The 24,396-nt window shown below is 32.0% G+C and overlaps 2 protein-coding genes and 1 long non-coding RNA gene across 8 annotated transcripts; 1 reads left to right on the forward strand and 2 right to left on the reverse strand.

Annotated features, from left to right (window-relative positions):
* Window positions 1-1,958: 1,958 nt before the first annotated feature.
* Window positions 1,959-6,866, reverse strand: LOC105156474 (uncharacterized). Of its 3 annotated transcripts, none has more exons than XR_016064000.1 (4): window positions 6,721-6,866; window positions 6,278-6,480; window positions 5,247-5,298; window positions 1,959-2,234 (listed from the first exon to the last, which is right to left on the reverse strand). It is a non-coding gene; the product is annotated as an uncharacterized LOC105156474 (long non-coding RNA). The 3 variants fall into 3 exon arrangements; XR_847357.3 differs by having other exon boundaries at window positions 5,247-5,336; XR_016064001.1 differs by lacking the exon at window positions 5,247-5,298.
* A 922-nt stretch (window positions 6,867-7,788) lies between these two features.
* On the forward strand, window positions 7,789-10,929 carry LOC105156475 (E3 ubiquitin-protein ligase). Of its 4 annotated transcripts, none has more exons than XM_088877485.1 (5): window positions 7,789-7,947; window positions 8,507-8,643; window positions 9,162-9,591; window positions 9,773-9,882; window positions 10,664-10,929. In XM_088877485.1, exons 2-5 carry the CDS (start codon window positions 8,524-8,526, stop codon window positions 10,688-10,690), a joined length of 687 nt encoding a protein of 228 aa, XP_088733611.1. In that variant the 5' UTR covers window positions 7,789-7,947; window positions 8,507-8,523; the 3' UTR covers window positions 10,691-10,929. The 4 variants fall into 4 exon arrangements, with proteins under 4 accessions (XP_088733611.1, XP_088733610.1, XP_020547755.1 ...); XM_088877484.1 differs by having other exon boundaries at window positions 7,790-7,929; XM_020692096.2 differs by lacking the exon at window positions 7,789-7,947 and adding an exon at window positions 7,979-8,128.
* A 133-nt stretch (window positions 10,930-11,062) lies between these two features.
* LOC105156749 (floral homeotic protein APETALA 1) lies at window positions 11,063-24,383 on the reverse strand. Its single transcript, XM_088877932.1, has 16 exons — window positions 23,987-24,383; window positions 22,360-22,438; window positions 22,061-22,122; window positions 21,809-21,908; window positions 21,191-21,232; window positions 20,652-20,693; window positions 20,423-20,550; window positions 20,290-20,344; window positions 15,406-15,602; window positions 13,685-13,766; window positions 13,471-13,535; window positions 13,283-13,382; window positions 13,132-13,173; window positions 11,906-11,947; window positions 11,661-11,818; window positions 11,063-11,498 (listed from the first exon to the last, which is right to left on the reverse strand). Exons 1-16 carry the CDS (start codon window positions 24,169-24,171, stop codon window positions 11,399-11,401), a joined length of 1,479 nt encoding a protein of 492 aa, XP_088734058.1. The 5' UTR covers window positions 24,172-24,383; the 3' UTR covers window positions 11,063-11,398.
* Between the last annotated feature and the right edge of the window lie 13 nt (window positions 24,384-24,396).

Below are 24,396 nucleotides of genomic sequence, written 5' to 3' on the forward strand. Positions count from 1 at the left end.
TGTTAGTTAGATTTAACGAAGAGTGGGTGATTGAGTCGAGTTTTACAAAACACATGGGGCTTTTAGCTTATTCTCATAATAAGAGGGTTTATTTTGCAAACTTTTTAAAACACAGAGGAGTTTTATGCAATTTGTTCGAACACAAGTTTTTTGCACCAGCTTTCTGTTGGACCTTAGAATGTACACGGCTAGTTTGAGTGAACTTGGAAAACAGTGACCAACTTCTTTGCTTTGATCTTTCCTTTCCCTAGCCATGAGTATCAATACAGACTTTAAAACTGAAAAAGTAAGGATCTCTGTTTCTTTCAACATTGTTGCAATAGCCTTAAGATCACAGTCGTTGTCCAGGACTGCTGTAGACTTCAAATTCTTGATGTACTTGTTGACCATTTTATTAATCTTCTTTCTTGAGGCCAAATAAGCATTAATTTTCCAGGTTGGAGGTTTGTGATCTTCAGACAATTATCAAAATATATGCAAAGGCGCACACGAGTATGATTCAACGTTGTTTTTTATGGGCTTTGCTCAAAATATAGAGTCCTCCTATGAAAATTAATTGCTATTATACACATTAAGATCATGGAAAATGGTGATTTATGTTTACATAAATTTATCTATCATAAAAAAAAATAAAAATTAATGGAATATAAGCACAGTAAAATTTAAAATGAATAGCAGTAGAATAATATATAAAATACTAACTTAAAACTTCAAAAATTAAAATATATATATATATGAAAGAATAAATATCACGAAATATTAAAGAAAAATGATCAATCTTATTAAACTAGAAATACTATTGAAAATTTTAAAATGGGTTGCTTCTAATTAGTCAATTTTATAAAAAAATACATTTTTGGCCCGATATGTTAGGGTGTTTTTGTAATTTAGTCTATTTGTTACGATTTTTTTATATTGCATTGCGTAAGTTAAAAGTTTTTCTATTTTAGACCTCACATGCATTTTCAACCAATTATTAAAGGAGTCATTAGCATTTTTCATAAATTATTAGGCATTTTCAATTTAGTTCCATTTATCGCGATATTTTCACATTGCATCTCATAAATTGAAAACTATCTCAATGTCATCTTAGCATTTTTCGTACATTTTCTATCCATTTTTAGTTTATTATTGGATGGAAAATGCACATGAAAACTAACATTGACAAACTTTTCGATTTATGAGATGCAATTTTCCCAGAAGGTCATTAACAAATGAGACTATATTGAAAAAGTCTCTAACATATGGACCAAAAATATGATTTTTCCTTGATTTTATTTAATATGAAAAGTAGAAATTTATTTTGAAATTGTACTGTAATTCACGTAGTTTTGATTTTCATCATAATATACTAGAGGGCACAGTAAAATTTAAAACAGAGAAATACTAATCCAAACATAAAAGAATAAAAATATAATATAGAATAAATATAATCAATTTTAATAAATTAAAAATATTGTTGAAAAATTTAAATCAAGTGGCTTCCGACTAACTGATTTTATCTGAATATTAATATAAGATAATTATTTTAAATTATAAGTTTTTCCATAATATAATGGATGCGTATCATTTTGAGAACTCTAATAAAATATAACTTATAAATTTTTATCAATTAAAGTAATTATTATCAATTTGTTTTGAAAATATAATTGGTTAATACTATTATTTTGATGATAGAAACATAAATAATACCACAAATTTAATATATTTTATAACTAACTATAATAAAAAAATTTCTTTTCTTTTATTTGTTTTTGGTTGGAAGTGTTTTCTCCATATGGTGAATAGAGTTCAAAAATTCCAATTGTAAGTAGAGTAGTGGTAGAAGTATATAAAAAAATTCCGAACAAACAATCCATTTTGAGTTTCAATGTTGTACCAACTTGTATATAATATTGAGTTGAGCTGATTTTGATATGCTCTCGAAGTTAATCAAGCAATATATATAAAGCTAGAAATTGGTTTTGAATCAAAATTTTCATTTCTTTGGTTAAGAAACAAGCCAGACCCGTTGGAGCGGGTAACAATTTTTCACATAGTACAAAGAAGGCCAAAGCACCAAACACACTTGATTCTTATTTACAATAAAGATGGTCGCTGATTTCTTCGAGCTCACACTTCGAATTACTTGAACCCGATCGACATGAAAACTGGTGCAAAAGGTTCGCACTCCAAATCAACGAGTGGACATGAAAACTAGTGCAAGATCATCTCCACCGGCATTAAGTTGTTAACTGAAAGAACAAACAAGTGCAGAATCAACAATAAAAGAAAAAAACATGCAATAACAACTTACATAAATAACATCTTCTCTCTAAGAACTATGCGAGAATTTAAAGGTCGAAATAGAAATTCAAACACTCAACTGTTTCATATTGGCTACTTAAAAAAGAGTGCAACTTTGACATCATATAAAACCACATGATAACCTATATATCTATCTATTCCTCTCTGCCATTTTTCTAGCCAAAAAGCAACATTTGTCCTTATCAATTTCTTTTTTATCAAATTTTTCCATATTTACAAATCATGTAAAGTTGAAACCATTGCAATTTCCTCTGTATAATTCAAACCCAAAAGTGTCTGATTTCTGTGAAACCCTCACATTCTCAACATTCTAATTTGGAGGCGATAGAATCACGAATTTTGGGACCACCCTAAATATGACGGGCACAAGACAGTTTGGAGTTTAGGCCTAAATGAGAAATAACCCTCCATTATTTTTGTTGGTTTATTCTCGGTTTGTTCATTATATTAGGTTTTGATCTCATGTTGCTTTCTAAAAACTTTTTGTTTGTCATACATTTAAGATTCTTGTACAAATTTTACAAAAACACCACATTCGTTCATGTCATCGACATCTTAACTTTGCAGGTGTATCTAAAAATTGGTGGAAATTCTATAGCATACAATCACAAATTAGTTCATTCGTGAACTTAAAAAATAAAATATCATATACTAAATTGCACAACGGTTCTAGATGCCAATCTCATTATTCGTTTTAAAATTATTGGTAAAAATTTCTTAAAAGAATTTTCAACACATCTTGACAAGTTTCAATAGAGTAATCATTTATCAAAAGAAAAGTTAATAATGTACTTTTTTGGAAATCTAGACAAATATGGCGATCAATGCTATTTGACCAGAAATAATAACTGAATGCTTCTCAAAATATTTCAAAAATTATTTTAACAAACTGAATGCTTCTCAAAATGTTTCAAAAATTATTTTAATAAACTGAATGCTTCTCAAAATGTTTCAAAAATTGTTTCAAATTCTGTTACTTTTATGAAAATAAAATTCAACAAATTATTTCACTTAAAGTCCAAACATATGACTTTTCATGCTTTCACCCAAAAACAATTAAATGAATTCATCTATTGCTAATCAAAATATTTTGTTAATTAGTCTTCAAGATATTTGTAAGTGCACTTCAAGCTTCAAGCTGATTCTGAAAATATGAGTTTACTGTAAAACACTTGACAAGAAAAATAAATTTTTAAGTAAAAGATAAAAACCGATTTTGAGAACATGAATTGAAAACAAAAGAACACTTGACAAGGAAAACAAATCTTTAAGTGGTAAAAACCAATTTTCAATAATATTATTTAAAAATAAAAAATAGAAAGTTTTTCAAACACTATTTAAGATACAAAAACTGTGTGTTCCTCAAAAACCATTTATCAACTCATGAAATTTCAATACTCACAAAAAATTTACCAAGTCCTCGTGAAAAGGAATTTTAAATTGGCATCTAGACAACTGTTTGGCATTTTAGCATAGAATTAAATCCTCAAAGTTCACAAATAAAATAATTCATGATTGCATGATATAGATATTTCAACAAATTTTTCTATGCTACACCTACAAAAATAAGAGGCTAATAACATGAACCAATATGGATTTTGCAAATCCATACAAGAATGTCAAATGTATTAAAAACAAAAAATTTAAAGGCAAGCGCATGAAGAAAACCCAACACAATAAATGAACCAAGAATAAATTTACAAAAAGAGAGGAGGGTTTATTCTCCAATTTAGACTCAACCCTATCCTTGCATCCTTCACATTTGGAACAGCCACAAAAATTCATAATTCTTTTCTTTCCAAATGAGAATGGTGATTGCGTGGCTTTTCAAAGAAATCAAAGCAGTAAAAATATTGGGTTCGAATTATACAAAGTGTAAAATCAATGGTTCAACCTTCTTGATTTCAAAATATGGAAGAAAATTTGACAAAAAAGAACCAATAGGGGCACCGGTTGCTTTTGAGTTAGAAACTTGGAGAGAGTAATATGAAGATAAGTAGGCTACCATTAGGTTCTAAAATGTCGTCAAAAAGCACACTTTAGCAGCCAACATATGTTGAGCATTTAAATCCTACTTAGCCTTTTGATTCACACACAATCCTTATCGAGACGAGGTTATCTACTTTGCACGAAATTGGCAAACCAAATTCAAACTCTAGGCCTCTCTCTTGCAAAAGACAAGTATGAATCACATATACCAAGTCACGTGCTTCAATTGTAGAATCAAATGAATGCATGTTACACGTATAACTGAAAAATGAAATATCAAGTATATGGTGTTTTATAGTTGTATGCTACATGTGTCGAGGCCAAAGAAATCGCATGGCGCCTCCACAATCAGTTATGGTCCAGTTTATTTTAATGGAACTAGCAATAGATATTCGATATACGATGACCAACTGAAATAAATGGGTAAGGGTCCAATTAGTTGACCGCGTTGCTATGCATCAAACGTATAGTATAGTGCTTTCAACAAATCCTGCTAAATTACCAATAACAACACTTCTCTAGGAGACTATAAATAATACGACATATATTCTTTGCAATAAGACAGAATTATGAAGATATGAAAGAAAACAACACAGATACATCATTGTGGCATGCTATATTTTAAAGGCATAAAAATCAGATACTGCATAAACCAAGACACCTTGCTAGATGGTACTTTAGAGAAAATATCATGTTGGTTCATTAAATGGTTTAGGAAGTTTCCTCACAGTCCCAAGAGAATATTAATATTCTTAAAATCAAGCGCAAATAAGAGTATGAGAGAGTGGATGGATGGCACTTAGATTTCAGTGAATCACTTATGCACATTAACAGAGGAGATAGGTAAATTGATGGAAAACATAATGCTATTGCTCCTAAAGTAGATGCACAGTCACAGACCAAAGTGAAGATATACATGGCTTCAAATTACTTTCAAGCAGTTGTCTTACCCTAAAATTGTGTAATTGACAACATCAATATCTTGCTCGTATAGCTCCATACCTTAACAAGTGAAGCCAAAACGTTTCAGCACCAAAGCCCTACGTGAACCAAGGATCATTGGCAGCAATTTCAAGAAAGCTTGAAAAGGTATCACTAACCTTTTACACAAATAGATAATCATTTCCAAAAAACCTTTTCTAAAAAGCTTGTAAATGTACATATGATTCTTTTACATTAATGCCGATAACCTTTTCCAAAAAAAGAAAATCAATTCCAGTACAGTTTTGCATGCATTTATATTATATAACTTCCAGCAAAGAACTTTTCGGAAACAAAACATGCATACATTTAATATTATTGCTAACACACCAAAATGACAATCCAAATCAAAGCCTATAAGGCCCTCATGGCAGATTTGGAGAAACAAAGTGACTATGTCATTAAACGCATCACAATCTGATAAAAGAAATTGCAATTAACACAAGCATTACTCAAGGAACATGCAAAAGACCAACATATTCACCAAAGGAATGCCAATAATCTCATGGATTCCAGTCTAAAAGTCAGTAGGAATCTCTCATGAAAGCATTCAGAACCGATTAAATTACATTATAAGATGGGAAAGACCCAAAAGGAAAATAATATAAAAGACCAGATATATTTATCGCCAAAGCAAAATGATAGAAGAATAACTAGAAATATACAATGAATTTGGAAGACACGGGGGATGCAAGTGGAATAAGCAGAGTTGCGTTTGTTTTAAGAACGAAGCCTCGAAGATGTGAATACCAATAACAGATAAACATGACCAGTTTATTAGTTCAAAAAAAATATAATAATATCCGTTGAGAAGAAATACAAAGAATCAGTGATGTGAGAGCAGAAAAGCCTAATGTGAATTTTCTCCTCCTTTTCTATCTTCATGCCATAACTGATAATAGGTAAACAAGCAAAATTCATACCAAGTACTTCACAGCAACCAAAAAAATCACAACAACATCACCACTGAATATAATCAAATGAAAAAAAACAACCATACCCAAAGGAAAGAGCCCTGAGAATCTCCAATGATGGGAATCGTCTTGGCTATTCCCCTCACAAGTTTCGACCAACATCAATGTCTCCACTGCCAGTCTTGCATTTAATCCCGCACCCTTATCCTCCGTAGTAGTAATCGACAGGATACAAGAGAACCCATCTAGTAGTTGAATTTCAAGAACCTTGAAATAATTAACCCAGAACCTCGAAAAGAATAGGGGAAAAAAAAGAATAAGACCGTGTAATACAAGAATTCGATGATCATCAAGAAGAACTAATATCAAATCTTCCATCGGACAGAAAAATTCCTTTAACCAAGATACATTTAATTTCACAATTGCTTTAAAAAATCAAGAACCCTAAATCAAGAAACTTTACAAAAAAAAAAAAAAAAAACGAAAGAAAACACTTGCTTTGAGTTGATGACTTTCAAGAGATCCTTACCTAAACAAAGAAGAAACCGAGGCTGGAGGCGGATGAATGCAGCAAACGATGATGAGAACGTCAGAAATGAACGAAGAAATATTGTTTTTCCTTGTTATTTTTCTGTTGCATTTTCATCGAATTTTCCATACTTATAGTGTGTTAGTGTGTGTTTGTATTATACAACGGTAACAAACTTTTATAACCCTATTTTACTTTTAATTGGGCCGGGCCGATTGATCTCTTTTATACTATGGTTCAACAACAAATAAATATTGGGCCTTAATGGATAAAATGAACTTGCCATATTTGGGCCTCTGTTTATTATTTGACATTTGTAAAACTATAATTATGTTTTTCAGGTTATAATTGTAATTATAAGTACACTTTCTATTCAGTGGGAAAAAATTATATAAATTCCTCTAAAGTATAATATATTAACACTTTTTTAAAAAGATGTATCAATAATTTTATAGTGTGGATAGTTGTAATAATGAATCTTGTAATCCAAGCGTCCCAAGCCCGTCCCATGAAAAGTTTATAAAGTAATTGAAATCCAATTGAATCAGACATATGGGCTGACTATACGGACCCAATAGCCCATACCAATTGGTACAGATTGCAGAGCCCATTTTGGCCCGGCTCCACACCGTCAAGCTAAATAGCAATTAGCTATATCGATAATTTTTAATTAAATTTTAGAAAAAACATTATATATCAATGAATAATAATAATAATAATAAATTACAATAAATTCATAAAAATGAGTAAAGTAAAAAAAATATCAACACATGTGATGAAGCTCAAACTTAAAATTTCAAATTTGTGATTGCTACTTAATTTTCAAATTGACATTGATTTGGATTAAGATTTAGCATAGCATTTGGATGCGATTTTCTTTCTCAGTAGATGAGATCTAAAATTAGTGTAGGGTGTATGCATAATTAATGAAAAATTACAAGAATCATTCGTTAATCTTGAACGCAAGAAATCGAGATTAATTGAATGATGATGAAAAATTATAAAAGAAAATATATATTGCAGTTGCCAAGTTAAGAATATGATGGTAACAAAAGTTAAATAAATACTGAAAATCAAGAGAGATATAACAAAATCAGCTAATTCATAGGCAAAGATCCTGCTGCCCTCCTCCTCTTTCACGTACGTTTGGAATCAAAAGAGAGTCCTACGTCTCCTTTTCTTCCACTCTCTTTCAACAATCCCAAAAAGGCAAAAAGCCCATTCTTGGTGCTTCTGCACTCTCTCTTTATACCATATATATTTGGAATTCTTGTGATCTGCTTGTTCTTACCTTTTCTTTGGGTTGCTAATGAATTAATCATTGTTGGCCGAGAATGCTTGTTTGCATGTTGTGGCGGCAGAAAGTTTAATCCTTTTTTCTTCCACCGTCTTTTGTAGATATAATAAGGTTTTGAACTTCAGTGCATGGACTGCACTTCTTTTTCTGGCTAAGAACCCTTTACAAGGTTTCTTTAATGGGTTGATTAGATATCATACTCTCTGATTTTACTTTGTTGCTGATTATGAGAACAGTATGTGATAAACTGTGAGTCTGCGATTACAAAGAACAAAATTTTAGAAATCCCTTGTGATTTTTTGATGTAATTCATAATTAGTTAAGTCTTTCAGAGTATAGTAATAATGTTAGAATCTGTTACCACTGTTAGTTTTAGAGGGGTGTACTTTTACTTATGGTTTATGCTTCTGCACTTCCATAACATCTTAATTTGATAGCTTTCTTAAAATTGTATTGATAGTTAACAGAAGGTGTAAATTTTTTATGCAGAGAGGTGTGGTCGCAATATGGGTGCCTTATGTTGTTGTTTTCATGTCCCTGATGTTCAAAATAATACTGGCTTAGACAATTCGAGTTCAGATGATTGTTTGTGTCCCAAGTGCTTCTTTCAGAATTTCATTAACAAGGTATGGTTGGGGACGATCTTTCTCGTCTTATATTGGTATTTTGATGTTCACTATTGTCAAGCTGATGATTCTAAAATTGTAAAGGGTAGAAGAGGTGATTCAGACCTTTCAAACTGATTAGGTCATTAAATCAATCTCAAATCATATGATAATGCTTCTTTGAGAATAGAGAATGATAGTAGTGGCCTGGGCAAGACAAAAACCATTACTGTTAAGAAACAATTGAAATTGAACTTAGTTTTCAGGATCTATTGATTTAGTTTCTTCTCTCTGAATTAAGCTGGTAAGTAGGCAACAGATCATTGATGATTAGTCAAAAAGAAAGAGACAGCTGTGCTAGTGTGCTGAATATAATCTGGTGATCAAGAGTTCTCCAAAACTTAGATTTTTCTTGTGTTTCGGACTTTGAAGATTTCTCATTCTTTCTCCTTTTGTTGTTAGTATGGTTGTAGTTCTGGCAGCTCTGTTTCTCCTAAATACAACTATATAAGTTTCATTTGTGTGCAAATTTGCTACAGCATCGGAATGTGTTGACCAGAGGACAAATTCGTGCCATCTCTTCATCTAATCAGCAGGCACCTGCTTTAAATTCTGAAATGGTTCTCAATGATTCACCCGAGGTCAGTGAGTCTCATGACAGAGCAGAGCCGAACGCTGCCAGTTCAAGGTATTTGGAAGAACAATGTAATGAATCAAGTGAAAGACAGGAGAAAGGCACTTGCTGTTTACGAGTTCAGCCTGAACCAGTTAGACAAAGAGATAATAAAGTTAATTCAAAATCTTTACAAGGAGACAGAATCGTTGTCTCTAACAGTGAAGCGCGATCTCAAAGGCAGAATTGTGGTTCGGAATCTTGTCTGGATGATTTGTCATTCGGAGTGGAAAGTATTTTTGCAAATATAAATCCTTCACCAGATGATGAAGATGTGTGCCCAACATGTCTTGAAGGTGTAATTCTCTGTCTCTTAGCCTATCTGTTTCTTTCGTGCATCTTCATACATTATGGTGGCACAAGTACTCATAGGTAGATAGGTACTGCAAGTATTTGTACAAAATCAGCTTATGCAATCTCACAATTCAATCCGTACACATCTTAATCCTGCTAATCTCAGAATTATTTCTTTGACAGAGTATACACAAGAAAATCCCAAGATAGTAGCAAAGTGTTCTCATCATTATCACCTCAGTTGTATCTATGAGTGGATGGAAAGAAGCAAAAATTGTCCAGCATGTGGAAAGGTGATTGCAACTACTTTGTTTGCGTGTCTTGAAACCTTATCAATTCATCAAGAGATACATATGCTTGTCAATTCATCAAGAGATACATATGCCTGTTACTTCCCCCCCCCCCCCCCTGCCCACCTGATTGTCCAATTGCCAGTTTCTTGTAGTAAAGATCTGTTACTAGTTTACCAATGAATGAGTCTGAAACACAGTAAACATTAGCTCCAGCTTGATACTAAGGTGCAATACATCTCGAGATAATAGATCAGCGGAATGGATTTCTCAATCTCTTAAATAATGTCTAAAGATTAGAATTCTTCCAAATTTTAACACTGTTATCCACTCAATTCTCTTGTAGGATGTTGTCAAAGAGATTGTGTACTGTTGCTTTGGTACTCTAATGTAAGATGTTCGGTTTCTTCTGATAAGATCAGGAATGAGAGTTCACCTGCACTTTTAGAACAAAACGACTTTGAAAGATTCCTGCACAAGAATGTACCATGATGCTAACAATTACAAACACAAAGAAAAAAGAAATAAGAACTTAAAAGCAATGATTGAAGATGTCCAGAACAATATTAAGATGTCCTCTTAGGGTTCATACTCAAGAATCTGAAAACATCGATATCTGATTGTACAGGATCTTGTTCATTTTTTAGACACTTCTCTCTCTCTCTCTCTCTCTCAAGTACTTGATTAATACTATGAACTGACTAGTTTTATTTGGGAGATTCTTATTGTATTGCCAGCATGATGTTGCATTCAAATCACCTTTTTTTCTGTCCAATTTCTCTAGTTGATGCTGTTCAACGAATCAAGTTGAACTTGTGGTGTGACGCAGCAAGGAGGATCAGACGATGATTTGCTGAACTAGAGGATATGGAAACATGACATGGATGGCTCATGCTGATAAAGGTTTCTACACTAGATTGCTGAGTTTTTGCAAATAGTTCTTGTTTTCTCCAACAACAAATTATCTTTATTTAATCATCTGCGCTTTAATGGAGTGCTCCTACATTGCTGGTTGAAAAGATATCTTACCAACTGATGGCTTATTCTTTATTCGCACCACCTTAGTATTACTTTTCCAACGTGCAGCTCCAAAGCCTTCTTAAGCCTACACCGGTTCACCATGCATGAATTTTTAAGTCATTTAAAGGTCTGATGATCATAGAGCTGAAAATGCACACATGGATGAAAATAAAAGGGATATATATCTGCTAACAGGTCATAACATGAATCATACATAAATGATTACATTATTGTCATATTCCATGAGATTCTTCTCCGTTACAGTACGGTAGATTCTGAAGAAGCATAGCATTAACAGCTGGAGAGTATTTTCTGACTCCACATTTACAACCATAGTAACAACTCATGTTAAGAGTAATCAGAAGTTATCAAGATGTCACACTCAAATAGAAGAACAACATACTTAATATTTAGTGCATCTTATTCTCAGATTTATATTTGCTGTCCTCGTGGACACATTGAGAAAACTTATTTCCCTTGTCCACACAAACAGTCATAATCATGCAGCAAAGCATCCGAGGTGACACGAGTAGAGCGAATCAAGAGTGAGGTCGAGCTCATTCCTTCTAGCTTCTGTTGCTTCTTCATAAGTCCCCCCTCTGCATTAAAGGAAAATTGCGATAAATTACCAACTGTTTAATTAAGAAGTAGATGGATCGAGCATTTAGAATGCACTAATCAACATTGTGCTAGATAGAGCTTAAGCTTATAGTTTTTCACTGACATTGGTGTGGATTGGTTACTACAAGAAAGAGAGTTACCCAATGTTTAAGCAAGGAAGCTGATGATGAGGTGCCATTAAGAATTGTGGTGGTGGCGGTGGTGGTGGTTGCAGTGGCGGCAGTGGTGGTGCATTAGTGCAGTGATTCTGCTGAACCCACTGCGTCTGTTGTCCCATTTCCTTCTCCTTCTCTTTGATCTACATCACATAGGAGTTAACATTTTTAAGTGAAGGGTTCGTAATAAGTGAGAAGTGGAGTATATATAATGTTGATCGATCAATCACCTTCTTTGCCAGCATGCTGTTTTGCTCTTGTATTGCTTTCTCCTGTCAAGAAAACCAGAATAAGCATCCACAAAATAGTTTAGAATACCAAGATTTTTAACTAAAAACACCAACTCCAACTGATTAATCTAGTAGGAAAGCATTGGTGCCTGTATAATGACAAGGTGACAAGGGCAATTCAGGCCTGCAATTGAAAAAAAAATGGCTAGAATTGTTCTCAAATTGTCATTTTCTTAAAATGTAGCACCAAAGTGTCAAACTGATTTCAACATGTCCTATTCTTTTTAAAAGTGAAAATGATAAATTATTATTTTTCTTTTGAATAAATCGATTAAAATCAAATATCAAAGTTAACACCTGTTGTTAAAATAGAATTACACAAATTATTAAAATATAAATCTATATTTTACACGTTAGTGGGGTTCGAATCTATGACTTCATAAGAGTTATGGGGTCTCAACTTCGTTAATTGAGTTAGGCCAGCATGACTTTATTGCCAGCTCATATATATATTTACAAGAGTGAAATTACAGTTTTCCCTATCATGCTATCCACATTTTTTTTTCAAAAGAAAAGCCGCGGATCCCATGAAGGGGGTTCAGCGAGACCATTACCAGTATATTGATCAAATGTAATCCATGCTATCGACATTACAATAGCATTAAATCAAAACTAGTGTTTGGCAGCCATTTATTTGATTGTACTGACAGAGATTGGTGTTTAAATCCTTGATAATGTATGAAATAAACCAGTTGAACAAAAAAAATCACCCCCCCCCCTCTGGATCTCTCTTTCTCTCTCGATATAATATAATATTGCTACAAGAATATATAATCGTGAGAAACCCTAGGCATGTTTCGAGGAAAACAATGAAAAATAGTTATTACAAAATTTGAAATTTGGTCATGATGCAGAAGGATATATATCTTGTAGATGTATAGTTAAATAAATAATTGATATATACTCAGCTTTTTAAAGTTGAGAGGAATAAAAGTGATAATTATCCATACACACATACACAATCCACAGCACTAGGTGTAGTATGATCCGAAGATCAAACGCACATGTATCTATCTGCAGTCTATGTAAAGTACTTTTAACTTGTGCACTCCCATACTGCCCATTCGTTTTTCTCATTATAGTTAAATTGAATCTTAGGCAGTGATAATGATATACATGCATATATATATATATATATAGAGAGAGAGATGGGTGAAAGGACAGACCTTTCTCTGCAACTCAGAGATTGAATCGTACAACAGCTGATTCTGCACAGGAAAAAACATAGATATTGGAGATCTCTCCTGAAAAATAAATTAACTAATAGTAAAAGAAGGATTATTTAGTGAAGAATTTTGTATCGAAAACGTATTATACTTTTCTAGATCGAATGTTCTTGAGGGCAGTGTCAAGCTGCTGCTCCAGATTCTGAAGATCCTTCATGCTTATGGACTTCAGATCTTCCCCCATATAATGCCTGCACACCATAAAACCAAAATGTTTTAAACAAAAACAAAAATCCTCTATCCCTCCGACTTCATAATTAATAACCATTAATTAATTACCTGTGATTTCTTTGCAAGAGCTCAATTCTTGCCTTGAGTTTGCTGTATTCCAGAGTCCAATTGGCCTGCAAAATTAATTAAGTCGAAATATATAAGATTTAATATTGAAATTTAACACAACTGAGCATCCAACACAGCAAATCCTGCCTATATATATACATATATATATATATAGTTTGAATAAAGAATGAATGAAAACAATTAGGTGACTTACAGGAGAGTCGGGCTGATCATTTGCAACCAATTGTCTTTCCGCAAATGAATATCTTTCATACTTCTCCAGGATCCTGTCCATGCTGCAACATTTTCATGCACCAATTGTCTAAATCTTTCATTTTCATTACATATATACATATATCATTACCATCATCATCATCACTGACACTGTAACATATATATATACGCTTTTAGAAAGAAAATTTTAAAGGATCAAAAAACTGCTACCTAGTATAGGCAAGTAGCATGCATCTAAGAACCCTAGCTATACAAGAATTTTACAGTTGAAAGCTTTCTTCATCACCCAAAACAATAAAGATAAACACAGCTCTCTCTCTCTCTCTAGATCTGTACATATATATATACATATATTACTAACATCACTTGTAGCTGCCTAATTTCTCTTTACCAAAACAAAGGAGGAGAAAAAAAGAAATAAGCTAGCAGTTTTCTCTTATATTAAATAATGTAGACTGCTAACAACTAATTTCGCAAGAATTGTTCTTTTTGCTAATTAGTTCAATACCGATAACATTAATTTTTTCATAGTTATAGCGTCATTTTCTTATAGTGCATGAAAATTTAATAATTAAACGGCACAAGCTCTTTAGTTTCTGAAAATATTTAGACTAACAGTCCTTTTAAAAATAAGAAAAAAGGAGATTCAATAAATGCACATAACCTAATTACCAAAAGTTTTCAGAATGTATTTTATGCACATATTTTCCTCCTGCAACGATCTTTTTGGATTAAAACAGTAAAATATATTAAGAGAAAAGGCATTGGAAACTTATAATTTTCATCGTAATTCTAACATTGAAGAAATTACACTGTCATTGTCTTCAGACATGATTTCCCCATCCTGTCAAGAAAACACAGACTCCCACCTTCGTCATTGCACCCCCGCTCCCACCCCGGCCGCCGCCCGCAGAAGACAACAAATTAGATCATAGTACTAAGTTCTAACCAGCGCAATAATAACTTACAGAATCTAAGAATACCGCGTGTCAACAACTGAAATTTACACCAATTATGAGCTATTCCGTTCTTGAAAATGGGAAAGATTTTTTTTAAAAAAAAAAGAGAAAAGAAAAGAAAAGGAAAGCTGTCAGCACAAAGCAAAGACATTACCAGAAAGACAATTTCTATATTCAGTGGTCAAAAAACCAGCCAAAATAATCGGATGACCAACCCGAAAAAGTTTTTCTCATCAACCTAAAAAAGATTCTTGCTATCTGTTTGGGAAATTTCATGACACCGCAAAACCCGGAAACTGTAGGGGATTAATTACTACCAAGATCATTATTATTAGTTCAGGTATGATGATCAGTACAAAAAACCATACGTTAGATCATGTATAACAAGAAAAGGTTTGATGAAATAAACCAGACATCATACGAGAAACAAACAAAGAAAATTTGGCCTAATTGAAGAACATGAGATTAATCTACATGCTGCTTAATTATATATATATGTAAAATCGATGTAGGGAAAATTAATCAAGAAAATTAAGAAAACCCATATCATAAAACTTTAAAAGGTTGGGCACAGGTTGGTCATGAGACAATTGGAGGAAAACCTAGCTAGAACAAAATGTCAGAAGAAGAAAACCCTAGTTATGGAAAGAAGTTCATAGGAAATAACAACAGATCTTGTTTCTGAAAAGGATGAATTCCATACATCAGATGAGGAAAGAGTTGAAAAAGTGGACAAACTTACCAAGAATCAGTAGAATACTCAAAGAGCTTCCCCTTATGGGAAAAAACAATCAAAGCTACTTCTGCATCACACAGCACAGAGATCTCATGAGCTTTCTTCAGCAAACCAGCTCTCCTCTTGGAGAAAGTCACCTGTCTGTTGATCTTGTTCTCTATCCTCTTCAGCTGTACCTTTCCTCTTCCCATTATATTATTTTCCTACCCTTAATTCTCTCTCAACACTACTTTCTCTCTCTTCTTTCTTGGTTCCCAGAAACCAAACAAATTAAACAATTAAAGACCTAAAAATAGAAACCCTGATCAGATAGATGTAGAGTATTTTTTTTCTTTCACTACCTAGACGACGACAGAGATAGAGACCAGGAAATGAATTTTCTCTCTTAGTTATTTGCTGTCTTGGATAAAAACTGGGTATGAAGAGTTTATCTGTTCATGTTAGTCTTCTTTCTTATGTTGTTCCCTTTTGGTGAAAAAAATGAAATGGGGTGGGTTTCATCTTCATGTCATATATGCGGCAATTTAGAATGCTGTCTGATAAAGCATGTACAGTGGTGGGATTTGAAACCCGAAACCACCATAAGGAAAACCAGGTGGTTTTTTAAGGATGTGCTGTCGAGCTGTGGTTGGTTGGGGGTTGTGCGCCCCGTTCTTGTCTGCTGGATTATGAGGGTTCCCAAGGGTTCTTGAGAGAGGGTCGTTGGTAGATTAGGTAAAAGGCCTGGCTGCCTCAAAATTAGATTTAGATCTACGTACGGAGTTTCGAATTCGAATATGTTGTACTGTTTTTAACCGTTGACGTCTGTCTTTCCTTTTTAAATTCACTGTTAATGTCCCAATCCTAATTAGTTTTTTGTGAGGGGTCGTTGTTATTTATTTTTTGTGTTTCTTGACTTATAAACAATTAATGTAACATTATATTCCACGAATTTATTGTTTTGGACATATGAAAGTTTTAAATACTTCTATGTTGTTTTTCGGTAGATGGATTTAGATTTAAAGGTTTTTAATGTATAATAACAACTTTATCAAACTTGTTTGGTACTGAAAAGGATTTCTAATAATTGAGCATTATGTTGAAAAATTCATTGAAATATGAAGTTATTTGAAATTCTAATTTTAATTTCAAAGCGTTTTATTAGGATGTTTTAATTTAGTGGTTAAGGTTAAAATTGATGTCCCATGAGCAAATTTGATGATATAGGTCCTAGTTCCACCGAACGTGCTGGTATTTGTTTCAGCTTATATGAATTATTATAATTTATTTATTATTTTTAGTTATATCGATCTATTGGCTGAATTTGGGTATTGCTCAGTGTATCAAAATGAGTTATTAATATAATTTATTTACAGTTATTAATAAAAAAAAGGAATAATTCAAATCTTTTTATCCAAACACATCTTTACAATATCTAAATAAATAGCATTACTTAATGGTTCTTGAAATTAAAGTTTTAAATCAATTTAATTCCCAATAGGTTAATTAAATTGTACAATATTTAAATAATATTTCATTGACAACACTATCAAATGATATTTTGGTCTGGCGTGGAACTTTATGATTAGTATTAATTAGGTATGCATGATGAATTTATATATATTGTTGCTAGAAATTCAAAACATCTTAATCTATTAATTACAATAATATAACCATTTTTCATACAGCGGACAGAGTCCGAAAAACTAACTATGACAGTATCATAGTTAGTTCTCAATGTCACGACAATTAAACTTAAATAATTTATTGTACATCAATCACATGATAAATATATTACATAAATTCGATGCTGATTAAAATTTCACACTATTAAGATTTGCATTATTGGCAGCCAAACACATATATAGTGGGCGTTGACGGTAAGAATGAATTATAATTTCTTGCATGAGTGCCAAAATTATATGGTCATGAGGTCCCATTAATTAATGTTCCACAAATTTTGTCCTATGAGTTCCCTAATTTGTATCCCACTTTAATACCAAACTTTTAAGCTGAAATATCTGTAATTACATTTTTGAGGCTGTCTTGTCTCTTTCCATATCTTAATTGGGGTCTCTATCAATTGGTTGCTCTTGTTAGGACGTCTTTGTCCAGTTTCAGTGCACAGTAATTTATTCAAGAAATATTTAAATAATGAGAAAGAAAGATTATTAGTTAGTTATATTTAGACAGAAAAAAGAATTACAGCACGAAAAAACAATTATATTATATTATTAATTAATATATATACATATGTTAATAATTAATAGTAACGACAACGTATACATAATTGAATCACTAGTGGTGCTAATTATCACATAATTAATTAACCGTGTTAATTTATTATTATGAAAATTGTAAAATATTTTGTCGATATCATATACTTAAATTTATTATTTTTCAAATTTTATTATTCATTCATGTGCCTTTTTAATTCAGAGCATCTTGAAATTAAATAAAATTTTACTTTCTAAGCTAAAAGTAGGGTAAAAACGATACCTGCATTGTTGTGGTATCAAAATAAATTCTTCCTTTATTTTATAGGATTAAAAAAAGCATTTTGTCTCTAAAAGTACGTACTAATATTTCAAGTAATTTTTCGACATGATTAACTTATAATTATGCCCGAAAATGTTATATCTTTACATATATACATATATACATATATATATATAAGTTTTATTATAATCCAAATAATTAAAATTTGTATAGTGTGAAAGGAAAGGTGTAAATTAGGGGATGTGAAGGCAGACATGCAGCTGTAGTCGTGCAGTGCGATTTTTGGTTCTATTCTTATCCAATTCAAGTGCGCGCCGTTCAATTCAATATATACACAACCCGAATCATATCTTATCTTCAGCTTAGATCTGTGCAATTTGGGTGGTTCACAATCCCCAACTTGGAAATATTCAACATTTCATTTCTCTCACCAAAGTAACAATATCTTTATCTGTATAATTAGAGCAACATAGAAATTCATGCTGCCTCACTACCTAATTTTATGTCACTTCATTTCCGTCATATTTGGATCAGCTTAATTTGCAATTATGTCTGATCCTAATGGTTAAAATTGAGATCCCATGAATCCGTTCGATATCATAATTCGAATTTTTGTATTCATTTCATAGTTCAGAGTTATGTCCATACATTGATTGAAACGATTTATTGTTAAAAGAAAGATCATGTCTGCGGTAATAACTACAAAATCTTGCATAGATATTTATTGTTAATAATTATGTAATTTTGTCGTCTAATACTATTAGAAGAATTTTTGAATAAAATCAAATAATTAATTAGCTAAGAATTGATAATATTGGATCATCATAATACTTATAGCAATATATTTCATTTATTTGGAAGATATGAAGATTGATTGGACATCGACCTGCCACGAACATATATATAGCAAGAAGAGTAGTGGTTAGACGCATTGAAGAAGAGAAGAGAAGAGAAGAGAAGACATGATATGCCTAATTGTAATATAAGTTGCTTGTTTCGACAAAAAAACAGATAAGGAGTGGTTGTCCCAAATGCATTTTTTTCGTATCCCACATGAAAATGTTATGCTTTTTGGACCTACATTATGGGAAAGGCTTAAATGTATTTTTAGTAATGTAAATTAAGGTATTTGTCGTTTTTATTTTTTAATTTTTTAAAATAATATTTTATACTTAATGATCACGTGCTAAATATGTACTTATAAGTTACGAAACTAAAAACGTTAATTTCATGATAAATACAATAAAAAATAAAGCGGGCTCGATTTATAGAACTAAAAATATTATTTCCTGTAATAGTGTGCTGCTAACACAGTAAAAAATGGGTGGATTTGCGAGGTCCATTTCCTAAAATATTCAGGACATAATAATGCCATAGCTATTTTGGGAAAGTGCTATTTGGGCATAATGACAAGATTACCCTCAAAAGAAAGAAACACCATAATTACTGCATCTTGTCAACTTTTCATATGTGAAGTTCAACTTAACTTGTTAACTGTAGTTCTTAAATTGGAGAATATAATTTTCTTTAATTAATCTAATTAACAATATATATCCATCACATTACATGCCTGATGTATTCGTTTTGGGTAAAACACTGCTTTATATGTCAACGAGCAGCAACGAATTTCGTAACAAAATATTTACTTGATAATTAGCTCGTTGCTCATTGTAGCATTAAATTTTTTTCGTTCTTAGTTTTGTTAGTAAATCTTTGGTGGGAACTTTTCAATTTTTCCGCCAAGGTTAGTTACTTGCAACATTAAAATTCCTTTCGTATTTTGTTTCTAATGTTAATTCGCAAATTACAAAAACTTAAAAATTATTGTGGCTTGTTAAATTCGTTGCTAATTTACCAATAAATTTACTTTCATTTCTAATTTTCCTAATTATTGACATAATTTCTTGTAGTGAGAATTAGTTTCATTTCTACCATGAGCGAAGATCCATGAAAACTTTAAATAAAAAAAGATAAAAATGAAAAACACTATTTTATATACAAAATATTACTGTATATGTATTAATAATTATTATATTATAACAAGTTTTGTAATACAATAACACATCGAAAACCAAACGTCTATGCGGATACAACAGTAGGAAAACAAACACAAAAATTAAGGTCTCATAGGCTGTAACATCAGCCCGTTTCCCCTCCCGACATGAAATCCCTGTCAAAAGTCGTATAGTGCCAATGCATATTAAAATTCAATCCAGAACGTCCATTGCTGTTATTACAGTATTTTACAGCACATCCAATACTGCCATCAATAGTGTATATATATAGGTAGTTCATTTGAAAAGAAAAAAAAAAAAAAGTATTACCACATTAAATTTGTAGACAAGAGTTTGTATTATTATTACATTCAACATTTTTATTAGGATGGAGTCAATGCATCCATCCTGGTAGCACCATGTTTGGAGTTTGTGTTGCTCCTGCAACGTTATTTGGTTCCACGGAGTTGTACCTGTCTCGAAATGTTTTGGAAAAAAGAAGATTAATACTTGTTGGAGAAAAATGTGTGCGCAGACATTATAGCACGTACCGGATGTTGTTGGACTGAAGAGGCTCGAACAACACGTCTGGAAGAACGGGCGGGGGCTGCTGGTACTGTACGTTGAGCTCCGGTTGTAGTTGCCAGGTTGATTGTAATGCTGCACTAGTTCCTTCAAGCTGCAATATTAATGTATTATTTTTCATTTGAAGGAAATCGTAATTTTTCTTCATGATCAGATTTAGGTGGAGTTGAACTTTACAAGGATCAGATGGTATACCTTGCTCCTCAGAGCCCTGTTAATTTCCAACAGATTTCTTTCCTGTAAAACAGTTAAAGCATGGAATTGATAACAGTTAGCAACGTGCTATTTACACACACCAAAAAAAATAAACGATTAAATGCATTTTTGGTTTCATATCTTAGGTTATTTGGCATTTGTGTCTCTTAATTTTATAGGGTAGAATTCTGGATCTGCATCCTTTTAATTTTGCAATTTTAATCTTTTTTTTTTTTTGTTGGAGTTCATCACCTTCAGTGGCGAGAAATGTGAACTCCAGAGAAAGTAAAAAAGAATAACACCAATTTTAAAAGGTTACTTGAAATGTACATGCATTTATTTACAATGAGAAGGTGAACTCCGGCAAAAAAGAAGAACTGAAATCGCCAAAAGTTTAAAAAAATGCTGGACCAAAATATCACCTTATAAAATTAAAAACACGAAAATGCCAAATTACCTAAGTCATGGGATAAAAATACATCTAAGTCAAAAAAAAAAAAAAACAATAATTTGGTCATGATTGAGCACATATGTAGTACCTTTTGGTGAAGATCAGAAAGCTGATTAAGCATACGATGATTCTGCAAACATTTAAGACAACCAACTTACTTACATAGTCGCCCAGCAAAGATATATATGCAAACAAATTAATGTATATCTTGGTATACAGAAAAAACTAGGGACCCTATCAATAGACACAAAATTTCTGGATTAAAAGGGCTGAAGAATCAATAATAATTTGAGAATGAATTTATGACCCGCAAATAATTTAGTAAAAATTAATTGTGATATGGTGTTGTCTGAAACAAATTAACTCACAGCCAACAACTACTGAGGCAATTAATTAATGCTTGAAAATATTAAATATGAACAGTACTTAATTACTCTCACACTGTCTGTATAAATAGAAGCTGAATTTAGTAATAACCAATAGTTTCACTGAATCTTGATCGTATTAGCTTAATTATTATTAAGCTTGTTTTTACATAATTCGCCAACTTCGCCGACTACTAGAAAACAAAACTTGAGCAAATTAAACAGATCCCTCAAATTAATTATTGAGTTACATAATTGTGTGTGTATATATATGTGTCGTTCGTGACAAAAACAATATATACATATATATGCGATCAATCGAGCAACAAATAAAAATATACCTTATTGGAGCGTATTTCTTTCAATGATGTATCTAATACATTCTCAAGTTGATCAAGCTCCTTTATGCCCAACTGTCCCAACTCTTCCCCTAAAAGATGCCTTTCAAACAAAACAAAACAAAAATAAATAAATTAATTAATTAATGCTCTTCTGAGTTCTGATCAACAATGAAATTAAAATTTTTATCTAAAGATATGTTTGGCTGTAAATAAACTGGCGCAACCCCCCGTTAATATATAATATATAATTACCTCTGAGATTGTTGAAGAACCTCAACTCTTGCCTTGAGCTTCATATATTCCTGGTATTTGTTCTACTTTCAAGAACAAATCAAGTCAGGCATACGCATATTCGCCTAATTTCTCCTTATATTTGTATGTATATTCAATTCAATGAACAAATTCAAATATACATATATACAGCACTTTCTTTCTGATCATGAAGGGGGTTTGGAATAAATGTGTGTATAATTTGTGGCATAAGAGTATGATATGAGCTATATAGTTCAATATATTTCGACTGCGAATATAATTATATATAATTATGCTACCTGTTCATTATGGGGAGATTGGTGTGCTTCAAGTGGACCATAGCTGCTTCTGTGATATCTCTCCAATGTCGCGCCCATACTAACATTAAAGAATAAATTAAGGGGCGCATGATATATATATATATATATACACTCATAGACATACATATATATGTGCAGGAAAAATTAAATTCCAGAGAGTAAATTCATCAGTATATGAATATGTATTCATGTCTCTGTAGGGTAGGGCTAATTAAAGACTTCTTACTTTTAACATGTGGAGGTTGAAACTTAGGATTTTAATGTTAGCATGCATGTTCCATAATGTAACTAATTAAGGCAAACATATATATATATATATTATATACTTACGAATTTGGCAATTTGTGTCGAAAACACAAAATTTGTTTGTATATATATAGCTTTCGCGTGTGCATTTATTCTAGTATGTAATGTTTTCTCATTTTTCCATAATATGTGATTAATTTCTTTTGATGTTTGCAACATTTTTAGCTAAAAGTAAGATGTTAGAAAGAATTTTTTCTATATGGTAAATTTTTTGTTCGAATCAAGTTTGATCGATCAAATCATAGATCAGATCAAGCGTGATATACTTGTTATGTGACCAATCACATTAATTCGGATTTGACCAGACGTACTTGATGGTTTAGATTAGTATAAATAAATAAATAACTGTAATAATATAATAGTTTTTGTACGGTTGATATACAAATATATATAAAATTTGATATACCATGATATATAATATATATAGAGAGAGAGAGAGATTTTGAAATTCTATAGACATGATGAGCGTTAACATTGAGATGAAATATCAAGATTTTAAGGTTTCTGATCACTGCCAGTTTTTAACTAAATGCACGAAATTACTTTTCTTTTTGTGGGGATGGGTCGCAGTACAAGAAAAGACTGATCACATCTCTTACACATATACACTGCAAAGAACTCACTTCACTACCTGCAGAAATCATCTCTCAAAATCATAAAAAGGGAACATTAATTTTCTAATACAAGATCAAAACCATCGGATCGGACACCACAAAAAATATCACTACCTAAAAATTAATCCAGAATTTAGTTATAAAAAAAAAAAATTAAAGACCCACGATTTATTGTTCAAGCGATCTCCTCCTTGCAAGGACTTGACAACCTGAACAAAAGTAATCGAAAAAATAACCTATTTTTTTCTTCTTCTTTAATTTGTTAATCGAAACTGCTCCTTCTAAGCGCCCGACAACCTAAACAAAGTCGAACAAGAAAAACCTATTTTCTTCTCATTTTCTGTTTCATCTCTTCCTTTTAAGGGCCTAATTAACAGTAGTCAGAAAATTAGTAAAACCCCACAGAGGTACTTAATTTCAAATTCTGTCAAGAATTAATTCACAAAAAATAAACTGAAAAACACCCATAAACGTTAATTTCTAAGTCCGTCTGTCAAGAAACACGCAGTGAGTGAGAAAACCACAAACATTAAGAAAACCCCAAAAAGGTTAAATCCTAAGTCTTTCAAAAAAAACCACATAAACACTCACAAAATCAAGTAGAAAACCCCTAATTTCTAAGCCAGTCATGAAGACAACAGACACAAACAGAGTGATGATAGAGTGAGAAATGAAAAGAGACACACCTAGAACTGCTGCAGAACTCATAGAGCTTGCCTTTGTTGGAGAAGATGATGAGAGCAACCTCAGCATCACAGAGAACAGAGAGTTCGTAGGCTTTCTTGAGCAGCCCATTTCTCCTCTTTGCAAAAGTCACCTGTCTATTTACCTTGTTCTCAATTCTCTTCAGCTCCACCTTCCCTCTCCCCATTACCCTATATATATATATTATATTTATATATATAATTTCTGTACCTGCTCTCAATGCAACCAAGATTCTTTCTTTCTTTCTTTCTTTTTTTTTTTAATTTGAATATATATGTATGTTATATAATTCAAATCCTGCAGAAAAATAAGAGATGAGAAACATTTATGGGATTGTACAGGTTGCAAGTGTTTCTTTGTTTCTCTTCTATATTTTAACTTTTTATCCCCC

This window comes from Sesamum indicum, linkage group LG2 (genome assembly GCF_026168435.1).
Source record: "Sesamum indicum cultivar Baizhima isolate 11 linkage group LG2, ASM2616843v1, whole genome shotgun sequence".
NCBI classification, from domain to species: domain Eukaryota; kingdom Viridiplantae; phylum Streptophyta; class Magnoliopsida; order Lamiales; family Pedaliaceae; genus Sesamum; species Sesamum indicum.